At 36.1% G+C, this 12,276-nt stretch overlaps 1 protein-coding gene across 1 annotated transcript in view; it reads left to right on the forward strand.

Annotated features, from left to right (window-relative positions):
• Nucleotides 1–964: 964 nt before the first annotated feature.
• LOC23687723 (arylsulfatase B) overlaps nucleotides 965–12,276 on the forward strand; it is a 49,273-nt gene continuing 37,961 nt past the window's right edge. The window contains exons 1-2 of the mRNA XM_021856089.1: nucleotides 965–1,345; nucleotides 9,805–10,194. Of these exons, the coding sequence (XP_021711781.1) occupies nucleotides 1,220–1,345; nucleotides 9,805–10,194 (516 nt within the window). The 5' untranslated portion in view covers nucleotides 965–1,219. The remainder of the gene's footprint in view (nucleotides 1,346–9,804; nucleotides 10,195–12,276) is intronic.

The raw sequence follows: 12,276 nt of genomic DNA on the forward strand, positions 1-12,276 counted from the left end.
ACGGTATATCGACATTTTCAGATAATCGCATTCCGTGGATTTCTCTTGAAGAGCACAGTATAAGGAGTGAGTATAAAAGCGCTCCCGGAGTAAAATAAACGTTTGCTAGTTTGAGCCTTCCCTGTATGTCGCAACAAGTAATGAGAAATCTGGCAATAAGAGAAGACGAGAATAAGGCGCAAAATAGCTACTTCGTAAGGGGCCATCCTTGAACCATGTACCAAAGTTGATCGGAAGATCTTCCAAAGATCACACTATCATAGATCATCAGATCCTCACTGATAAATCTTGGAAATATCACAAAAAGTGTCCCAATGAAGGGGACGTGATTTATGAAAAATCCCCGCTAAGTGGATGCCTGTTTCAACTAGTTCTACTTCGAACGACAAATGCAAAAACTACCCAAACAGCTGATTGAACTAGCTCACTGGCAGGGTTATCTTGGGAAATTTCCAATATCTTTGAGCCGAACCTGTTCAGTTTCTAGGTATGGAATTGTTGTTAGCTACATATAAGCAGGTTTTGCAAAGTTAAAAAAATGGGAGTAACGATTCAACTCTACTCTTCTGGGTCTAATAGTATCGTCATTAACGCCCAACATGCTACGAAATGAAGTTGTTAAAAATTTATTTGTTCGTTGCTTCTGCATTTTACCTCGATAATTGATGCTGCTCCACCTAGAAGGCGATAATACCCGCTAGTCACCACCGATCATTTTTGGCTATTCAGTCCTCCAATTGAGCATCAAAAGATCCTGTTGTATATTTTTCATCTCATTTTATTTAGGCATCGTTACCGGTCATTGGGGCATTGAAGCGTCGCACATATTCAGAATGATCGTCATCGTCACCGGTTGTTGTCCGACTGGTCTGCTGCCTGTCTACTGCACCATTGCACCTCGGCTAGGGTGAAGTTGTGCATTGCATCTCCCGGCACGTTTCGCTCCAGCATTGTTCTGTTCTGACATGCTTGCTGACTAGCTTGCTGGATAGCCTACAATTTGTCTACCTGTATGCATTTATCAACTTATAAAACTGTTTGAAGCTGGCCGGAGTCGAATCAGTTGCGATCGAGGCATTAATCGACACTCAAGTTCCATCGGGATCGGGCAAGTGCGCGTCGTGACCATTGGACGTGCATTTGCACGTGCTTGAAAAAGTGCATAGAGGGTGATCGATGCTGTTGGCTAACGATTGTTGTGAAAGCATCTTAGAAGAAAATGAAAATGAATAGTGTTCGCTTCGGATTAGTGCTACTGTTGTTGGCTGTGATAAGTGCCTCAGGGGATAGGTCGAGAGGGTCAAACGAACGGCCCAATATTGTTGTGATAGTGACGGATGATCTTGTACGTGAGAAAAGGGTTGGAGTTAAGGGTATGCGATATGTCGATACGAAACGGAACAATATAATTATTTTATATGGAATTAATTACCTTACGAAAACTTCAAGTTAAACCCCCCAAATTTGTTAATTTGGATGCCCAGAAGCTACTGTGAAAAATTGAGCGGAATCCATAATCTTAACCCGTATAGGCCTGAGTGAAAGAAGAAAAACTAAAACTCTCATCGCTCAGCGATTACTTATCGGATTTCAATTATTTTTTTTGTCAGTATACTCGTAGACATATCTAGTTTCTGAAAGTGACCATAGAATGTCAAGAATGTTCCTGTGACCGGAGTTATTCCGGTGGGTCACTGGGTCAGGTCGGGTGAAAAAGGTGCTGTGTTTTGTGCCACTGGATGTAGGCAAATGCCAAGTCACAGATATTTTCCGGAATCAGCTATAATCGACCTAACCTATTTATTCATAATGTTAAGTCTCAGATCTTATTTAATTATGCAAATTAAATTTTTTGTTATTATCAATAAATAAAGATAATTTGGCATGTCCCAAAGAATAGTCTAGCTACCGGAAGACTCCGACCACAGGAACATTCCCGAGTTCCTCTGGTCACTTTCAGAAACTTGATATATGTGCTAGTGTACTGACTAAATATTATTTGAATCCATTAAGTATTCCCTGAGCGGTGATGGTTTTAGTATTTTTGCTTCCACTCAGGCCTATACGGGTTAAAAGTGAGGCTAAACGAGCTTGAAGTGTGCATGAAGAAAATCGACCATATACAGTCACCGTCAAAATGGAGTGCCCACTTGAGTGATTACGTAAATTAGCAATAATCGTGTATTAAAAAAGGAAATAGTTTTTATAAAATGAGTCTACGTTATGTTTCCTGTGTTCTCTGTGATATAAACCAAAAAAAGCTCTTATTTTAAAACAAAGTTAAGGTTTTAAAACAAAGTGATAGTTTAGCGGAGTTATTGTTCAAAACATGTAAAGTTGTACTGTTATATGGTAAATGGTAAAGAAGCAAGAGATTCAACTACAAAGTACGGGGAAAAGGACGGGCTTGGGATTGAAACCCATGACCTTCTTCCTATAAAGCAGAAGCGGTAGCCATTAGGCCACCAACCCTGTCTCTGTTGAGAGTTTTCAGTTGGATTTTAAAAACTTAGGTGAATAAATACCAGTTTTTTATTTAATTTTTTGATTGAGTAAGACCTTCAAAAAGGTAAAAGCTAACAACAAATATACTTAGATCTTATTGCATGAATCGAGTTATTAAAAATATTTGTTTAAAATAACACACAGAAAATTACTAATTTTCATTATCGGTACAAGAACATATATTGCGAAAAAAAAAGTATCATAATTAAAGGAAGTTCTGTGAAAAAAGTAAATACAATAAACCATAAAGTTACTTGATATACCTACGAATGTTTGAAGCATTTATTTCTTGATAAAAGGTATATAAAACCACAAAATATATCTTATTAGTTCATCGGATTATTGTACCCCTGTCAATAGGTAGAAAAAATGTAGATCTGTCCTTGTTTTTGATGTCAAACACCTCAAATAACTTGACCCATGCGGAGAAATCTATATTGATTGTATGTCATCCGTTTAAATGGGTTTCAAAATATCTATCTATGGAAAAATCAATGCACATTGGTCCCAAAGCCATATCTAGGAAGACAAAAATGATTGCGCCTAAACCGTATTTTTTTTTAGCTGGACAAACTTTAGATTCCGCTTACTATGATCGATCTTATATCAATACAAGTGTACAGTTATTTCGGTTATTTCAGCTATTTTTTTCGCTTTTTTGCCGTTTACATTTCGGTTTATGGTGAATATAACGCTAACGCTAACGCTCAACGCTTAAAGATGATTTTTTATGAATTTTACAAATTATGGACAATTTTCATTTAATAACATTAATTAACTCATTACGCGTGGTAAAAATGGACAAATTATGGGTGAAATTATGAAAAAAATCCACATGCTCGGCTGGGATTTGAACCCAGGACTCTTGTATGCTAGACGAGCGCTTTACCAACTAAGCTACCGAGCCACTTGGTGACCCAACAACTGAGTTGGTTACAAGTTTAGAATTCAAATCCCTACAGACCACGCGGACCCCTTTCATAACCCATATCCATCCATCTCATGTTAACTACGCACGCGAGAAGAGTCCTGGGTTCAAATCCCAGCCGAGCACGTGGATTTTTTTCATAATTTCACCCATAATTTGTCCATCTTTACCACGCGTAATGAGTCTATTAATTTAATAACCATGCGGATTGGATTACCGAACAGCTCAATATAAGCGTCAATTTATGTTTAATAACATATTATTTTTCAAAATTGTGTTAATTTATTAAAACAAAAAACGTCCCTACAGTTTTTTCACCATTAACAGAGAAAAAATAATCTTTCTAATGGCGACAAAAGATTGAGAATCCGTTTGCGCCCTCCAGAGATATCGGCATTTCAAAAGAACCATTTTTCGAAGAAAATCTCTGACAACTCTGTAACCACTAGAGATAGAACAGTAGTTTCTTCTGCAAACAGTTGCGCAACCAAAAGTTCTAAAAGTGCTCGGAACAAAGCTTTTAAGAGAAATCATCGTATAAAAAGTTATCAAGAAAATACTTATTTTTCAGTAGCATTCTAACTTATTTGTTTAAAAAAACAAAACTCGCGAACCATAAGAGATAGAAATTTGAGTTCTTCGACAAAGTTGCTCTAAATTGGTTGTTCTAAAACATTGTAGAACATTGTGTAGGCCTAAATGCGTCAGCAAAAAAGTTTATGTTCTGATCTTGTAAACCATGCGGGACACCCTAATTTCACATCACTTAAAAAATGTCTGAAAAATATGGAGAAACTTTGCTCAAGACAACATATATCTAAAATTGATGGTTTAGGCGCAATCATTTTTGTCATCCTGATATGGCTTTGGGACCAATGTGCAATGCAACAAAGATATTAATTCACCTAAGTCATTCAAACCCGATGGAAAACTTGTTTTTAATCGGTCACGTGTGGTCGTCTTAAGGTTATTCTAAATAACAAGATTGATTTGACCAGTTTTAATCACTTATATTCTCAGTATTATTGGTTAATTCTTAAATGCCCAAGACGATCCTTGAATTTTTAAATGACCATTATTTGGAGACCAGTATATCCCTTTTTGAAATAAATTTTGAAGTAAATGCGGTTACAATCCTTGGGCGAGATATCCCTCCTGACCCCTCCCCCTTTTCTAAGAAAAACGGAAAAAGCGTGAACACGAAGGGTCCAAAATTGGCCTAAAACGGATGTCTCAACATACAAATGAGCTAGAAGGTTCGTGTCTTCAGCAATGTTATTCAGCAGATCATCTGGCGAAGTAAAATCTGATTGAGAGTTCATTCGCTAGGTGGCACTAGTGACAAATTTTCTTCAATAGTCTGTAGGTACTTCAAGCTCCTAATCAGCTAGAAGGTTGGTGTCTTCAGTAGACTTGATCTGGCGGTGGAGAGAATTGTGGTGATTGGTGATGGGAAATTCGTCTGCTAGGTGGCGTTGGTAAAAAGAAATTTTTGATCTTTCCTACCTCAAGATCCTTATTAGCTAGAAGATTGGTGTCTTTGGGAAAGATATTCAGCAGATTGAGGGAAGGCTGGTGTCCTCGGAAAAGCTATTGAGCAGATCAAGGGTTTCTGGACGGTGAAGAGTCTGATTGGGAATTCATCCGGTAAGTGGCGCTAGTAAAAATCTTCAATCCTCTCTACCTCAGGGTATCAGAAGAATAAGGAGGTGAAAAATATTGGCGCCAATTTATGGCTGATCAGAAATTACTACCAATACGTTATTCAAACAGTTATGAAGTGTGCCATAGCCTAAAGTTTACTACCAAAAAACGCTGATAAGATTTGGAATTGCTGTTCAACCCTGAATTTGCAACAGTATTGTTGCCTAAAACTCTAATTAGCAAGAAGGTTGGAATCTTCGGCAAAGACATTTAGCTCTTTGGTGTGTAGAGTCTGATTGGGAATACACCATCTAGATGGCGCTTGTAAAAATAAATTTTCAATCTTCTCTATCTCAAGACCCCTCTCAGCTAAATGATTGGTGTTTCCGCAAAGCAATTCAACAACTTAAGAGCAGTTGTATTGATTCAGTGTTTTACTATTTATGTGGCACACTTCAGAACTGTTTAAGTAACGTATTGGTAATAATTTCTGATTGGCTATACATTGATGCCATTATTTTTAACTTCTAAATAATCCCCAATCTGCTGATATCTTTGTCAAATTTACCAACCTTCTACCTGATAAGGATCTTGAGGGAAGAATAAATATTTCTTATTAATAGAGCCGCCTAGTGGATGAATTCCTAATTAAACTTTTCACCGCCCGAACAGCTCTGCCGAAGATAATAACCGTTTAGTTGATAAGAATCTTAAGGTACAGACTGTTAAAGATTTTTTTTTTACTAGCGCCGCCTATCCGATAAATTTCCAATCAAACTCTTAACCGATAGATAGCCCTTGATCAAACCTTCTAGCAGATAAGGATCTTGAGGTACAGAGATTGAAGAAAATTTGTCCTTAGCGCCACTTTGCGGAAAAATTCTCGAACATGCTTTATACTGCCTGCTAGCCCTTGATTTGCTGAATAGCTTTGCCGGAGACATCAACCTTCTAGCTGATAAGGATCTTGAGATACAGATGATTGAATAATATTTGTTACTAGCGCCACCTAGCGGATGAATTCTCAATCATATTTGTCATCATCAGATGGCACTTCACAGCAAAAAATAATGTGTAGTATCACGTCATTTTCGACTTAAACCATATGTGTCACAAATATGATGCAATATTACTTTTCATTTGTAACATTTTTAAGTGATGTATACACAAATGTTTATGGAATCAAGGGAATGTAATGTGAAAAAACGTAAAAAAGTCGATGTAATTAAAAAATACGCAAAAAGCTGTCGGCTGGGTTTCATTGATTTTATTGTTTTCTATTTCAAATATTTTTTTTTTTTAATTTGCACTTTTTTACTTATTAAATAACTTATGTTGATCTTTAAGTGACGCAGAGCCTCAAATTGTGAGACAAGATAAAAAGAAAAGGGAGGAACGATAATAGTTAGCGCCGCTATGTTTGGCAGCAGCATGCTTTTAAGCGTAGCCTTCATTATTACCAGCTCTGCTACCTTATTTTACGATCTAAAATAAAATATGAATCTTTGTAATGTGATATCTCATTAGACTGATGCAAATTTTGAAGTTTTTGCTCCCCTATTCTTAAACGGTGGCAATTATGATAAAAATCATTCTCCTAAAATTTGGAGTGATTTGGACGAAATTTGGTTGTGCACACGCCAATTGAAGTTTATATGGAAATTACTATGGAAAAGCAAAACTTTTTGTGTTCAGTCCTCTAACTGCTCGCCATAATAATGTATGGAAAAGTGAACAAACTCTTCTCAATTGAAATATTCCCAGCTACAACTTTGACGAAGACAACATTTTGATAGGACGTAAGGATACTTTGTTATTATTGATAACAAAGTCTTAATCATGCTGAGATGATCATTCAATTACTTTCAGAGCAACACTGCTTTTTGGCTGTAGAACATAGTAGCCTGGATTACTTTGATCTATTCTATCCGCCAGGAGCACCACTGTTGCCTGCCGAGCAGTTGAATAAGCATGCAAAATGCAAACCCACTTTATGATTATGAATAACAATTTATCCTGACGTCCAATCAAACTGCGGTCTTCGGCAAAGTTGTTGCTAGGAAGATTTCACAAGAGAAGAGATTGTTCACTTTTCCGTAAAATATTATGGCGAAAAGTTAGAGGGCTGAACCAAAAAGGTTGGCGTTCTCCATAGTAATCTCCATATAAACTTCAAATGGCGTGTGCACGGTCAAATTTTTACCCAAGAAAAGTGTGTGACGAAAAACTTTGAACAAGTAAGAGTATAATATTGCAAAGTGAGCACCTCATTTTGACACAGCTATTTTTAGATTTTAGATTTGTTTCGTGTTTGTTGCATTTTTTTTGAGTGTATTACAAAGATAATATGTTAAACATGCGTGATTACAAGAAAAAAAAAAGCATTCATTTTTTCTTATCTAATGATTGATGAATCTCCAAGACAAAAATATTCGATCACAGCGCCATTTTTGGACGAAAATGAAATTAAAACGGTTCTGATTACATTTCCGACCAAAAATGGCGCTGTAGTCGATAATTTTCTATTTATTTTGAATTCTCCAATCAATAGTAAAGAAACTACAACAAACCAAAATTTTTGTATTAGTCATCCTAAACGAAAAAAGAACACATTTATGCCAAATAAAAAAGTTGGGGTTAATATTCATGAATAACGACTGAACTCACATAATTTGAATGAAATCGGAGCAAATTAATGTAAAATTCCGCAATCCGCGATTATTGAGACAGGCAAAAGTTTGCCTAAACGCAAATACTCATAAGCTTTTAAAAAAAATGATGAAATTGGATGCATTCGGAAGCTTTTTGCGGCAATTTTGATTTATTTTCAGTAACATGCATGACTATGTATATTGGAAACCAGAGTTTTTTCAAGGTCATGTCCAAATCACATTTTTCCTATCGCTTGTATTTTTGTGCGATGTAAGGTTGCAGATGTTTACATTTTTCCTAAAAACTAGATCCATTTGAAAATTGAATGTCGGTTGACACATTAATATTCGTTGAAAATCTTCCGAAATATTGTCATTTCCGTAAAACTGCTTCCGGAAAATATGGTCAATCATGTTTGTATTTCCAAGCATGTATATATTATCTGAAACTACCTATATATGAATTCGGGAAATCTGGAATATCTCCGGTGTCTGATGGCCAATATACATGGCCAAGCATCTAATTTTATTTATTTTACATAAAGTTTTAAGCATTTGAATTTGGGCAAAATTTTGCCTATCTCAATCATTTTACTTATCCCTATGTACTTACAACCTCAAGATCTATTTACCGTAGTTGAACATTGTGTCGGCCTGGACGCTTTACATACAAAATACATTTTCCCCAAACGGATTCCATCATCACAAGTCGTTCCAATTTGTTTATTTTCTCAAACTAATTAAATTTGTGTGGGGAAAGTCCTTCGTAAAGTGCCTACATTTAGATGTTTTCGGCCGTGTTTTTTATATTTAAACCCTCATATTTCCTAAAAAGTTGTATTGTCGAGAATTTAGCAAGCATTATTGAATTCATGTAGCTTAAATTGAGTATGTAGAGTTGTTTTCAAAATAAGCAATTATCACATTGACAAGTAGGGGGAGATCCCCCAGTACCGGACAGCACCCAATACCGGACAAAGTCGAAACATTGAGAAATCATGGTCCAATCAAGATGGTGTATTAGTAGTATAGGAAGCTATTCTGGAGACTAATGTTTGCGTAGAATAACACATCCTTGAAATATGCATTTCTATTTAAAAAAGTACAAGAGATTGAAAATTTTAAAAAAATTGATGTATTGCCTCAATTTTGAGCCTATTTAGTAATTATTTTGAATATGAAAAAATACTTTGGATCACGCAAGTATATTCGAACATAATCCTAATTTGATAGTATGAATGTATTTTGTATTATAATTGGACTAAATATGGACAAATTACAATTTTGTTTAAGCACCTCCTGTACCCCAGTTTCGGACAGCCTGATTTGTTATATGATATCTTTGTAAATATTGCACGAGTGTCTCAAAATACATTCATTTTTCATGGATTCCGTCGATCATGGTATCAAACATGCAATAAAATTAAGAAAAATGAACATTCAGTACAACATCGTTAAATGTGCTATTTTTCATCACATAAGAAAGAGGTTTTTGATGGACATCTTGCAAACTATGATATACTCAAATTGTTCTTGTGAATGTTGCAAATGCATTAAATTGGCAATTATATACAATTTCTAAAGTAAACACATTCAATGATGTTCAAATTTACAAAATTCGATGCATTTCCAGATTGTGTCCGGTATTGGGTGCCACCTTTCAAGATCGATCAATTTGGTACTAAAATACATCATCAAAATACAATGTCAAAATTCATACTTATATTTTCAAATTTATTTTTGTACACTATAAAAATGATAATATTTATCATAAATGGGTAACACGAGCACATAAAATCAATATTTTTCGAATTATGAATTTAGTGGCTTAAGTGTCCGGTACTGGGGGATCTCCCCCTAATTTGTTTCACGCCGAGATTGGATTTCTTGATTTTTTATGATTTTTTTTATGAATAATAGAAAACAGACATGAAAAAAGACTAATTTTTCCCAAAATTACGGTATTCCGTTTCGAATAGCGTTTAACGGAATCATTAGAAATATCGCATACCCTTAGTCGCACTTCAGTGAGAGATCGTTTGATTATGGTGAATTATTGTCCTGTCTCTCGCCCAGGGATGGAACGACGTCAGCTTCCACGGATCATCCCAAATCCCAACGCCAAACATCGATGCTCTGGCATACCAGGGGATCATCCTAAATCGGCATTACACACCCCCGCTATGCACTCCCTCGAGAGCATCACTCATGTCCGGAAAGCATCCGATCAACGTTGGAATGCAGCATCATGTCATAGAATCGAACGAGCCTTGGGGACTGGGACTGGACCAGAAGCTGATGCCGGAGTACTTCCGTGAAGCTGGCTACCGTACACGATTGGTGGGCAAGTGGCATCTTGGATTCTTCCGGAAGGCTTACACGCCTACGCGGCGAGGGTTCGACAGTCACTTCGGATATATCGGACCTTATATCGATTATTGGGATCACAGTTTACAGATGAAAAACGTAAGTATGAAAGGTGTATGACCTATGAGAATTATAATTATACCATGATTAACGGAGTAGACAAAAGAAGTAAGGTAATCAAGCATGGCAATAATAATTCCGACAATTTACCTGTTTGCCGTCAGCTTATCGTAGGTACGCGCGATAGTCAATGTCCTAATTTGCATATTTGCACGCGTATCAGACGGTGCAAATATCGTATAACAATTTGGCGATCATCATTAGCGCTTCTTCTGCTGAATGGTATTCCACTTAATTTTTGCTACACACTAGTTGAGGGCAGTATATCATTTTTAAGCCTTGTAATCAAACTATAAAATGCGATTGTAAAACAAAGCAATGCTGAAATCCTGGGTTCAATTCCCGACACGATATATGATCTTTTCTTTTTGAAAATTCTATTTAGATTCGCTGGGCTTGGAGTGTTTTATAAAATTTTCCTTTCGAGCGGGGCAAAAAGTCTCGGAGTCAAATATTGAAAACATGATTTTTCATTTGACTGTATTTCATTTGAAATGGATTATCAGTTGGTGAGCTTGTTTCATGCTTCTATTTCAAACGAGTTATATAAGAAAACACACATTTTTTGTGACAACAGTTTTAATGGTACGTTTATGCATTTATTAAAAAAAAATGATTTGATGGTTTACATAACAGTATGAAATAAACATAACTATACTTTGGTTTTTGTAATTATAACAAAAATACAACAAAAGTTTACTTTGCCAAGCCATGAATTACTCATGCCATTGCACGAAACACAATCCTATATCGGTTTTGAATCGAAGTCTTTTCTCAAATAACACCCTTTCCGAAACCGGAGCCCAGCAGGCAGAGATAACGAATCACAATCATTAAACAATCAATGCCAATGTCGTCACGCAGATCCCATAAATTCACACAGCTAAATACTAACCCTTCACATTGAAGCAGCTACAGTTAGAACCTCGCCGTCTATTGCCCGAGGGATAAATCACTATACCTTCTCCAATTACTGCATCCGGATTACCGTGGACCGTGAAAATTGTGGGAAGCTAGAACCTAAGCGCCACGCTGTGAACTGAGTGCGGGAGGTGATAAGATAATGAAATTCATACGTTGCGCCGGATCTTGAAGTTGGGACCGAGGTGAACATAGGCGATCGCGCAACGGCAAAAGGTTTTTGCAACCTAGCATGAGCGCTAGATACATAACTTCATCTGACTGATTTATTGGAACCCCTCTCATCGTGGTAACATGTTTTTTTGAAGGTTTTAAACAAAGAGCTTTTGGTTTAAGTTTTGGAACATTAGGATAGTTTTGCCATTTTTGCAAGTATGAAGTATTTTTGCAATCTACGACAGATGACGCGCAGGCATCGTCCTGTGTCATCGGCAAAAAAAGATTTTTGATATACCTGAGGTAGCTTAGGTAAGTCAGATGTGAAAATATTGTATAATATTGGTCCTAAAATGCTGCCTTGTGATATTTTCAATGTCTGTTCGTTATAGTTATACGGCCAATATAATGGAGGAGTTTTTTCAGCAATTTTCCCTTCCATACAAAATTTATGAGAATCAGAAAAACAATCTTATACGAATTATATTATTTTTCTGTTGAGCGGGAAAAATCCGAAAACTGACATTTGAGGGCTCGAAAACAGTGATATTTTTTTGGTTTACCTAACTCAAATCAGAGGAAAATGTCATTTACATTCCTTTGCTTTTGGGCTCCTGAATAATTGTCGACAAATCTCATATTCAATTAACAAATGTTTGCTTGGTTATTATACAGTTTTCTTAGAACCATGTTGTTTTTACCATCTGTTACACACTGTCGTGATGCTTATAAAACACTAGGCGGAGAAGCAAGAATTTAAAGGATTCGTTAAATAAATACATATTTAAAATGTTGTATAATGTGGTAAAATTTAATGATAATTATGGTGTAATTAAAATTTTGTATGGATAAAATTAATACTTTCTATGAAGCTTTGCATCTCAAACTATGAGTACAATTTGTGTTCTGTATGGCTGAAACAGCTTAAAATGGCTAAAAGCGGCCTTAAACAGCTTAGAAATTATTAAAACAGTTTAAAACGGC

Source organism: Aedes aegypti, unplaced genomic scaffold (genome assembly GCF_002204515.2).
Source record: "Aedes aegypti strain LVP_AGWG unplaced genomic scaffold, AaegL5.0 Primary Assembly AGWG_AaegL5_hic_scaff_1138_PBJ_arrow, whole genome shotgun sequence".
NCBI lineage: Eukaryota > Metazoa > Arthropoda > Insecta > Diptera > Culicidae > Aedes > Aedes aegypti.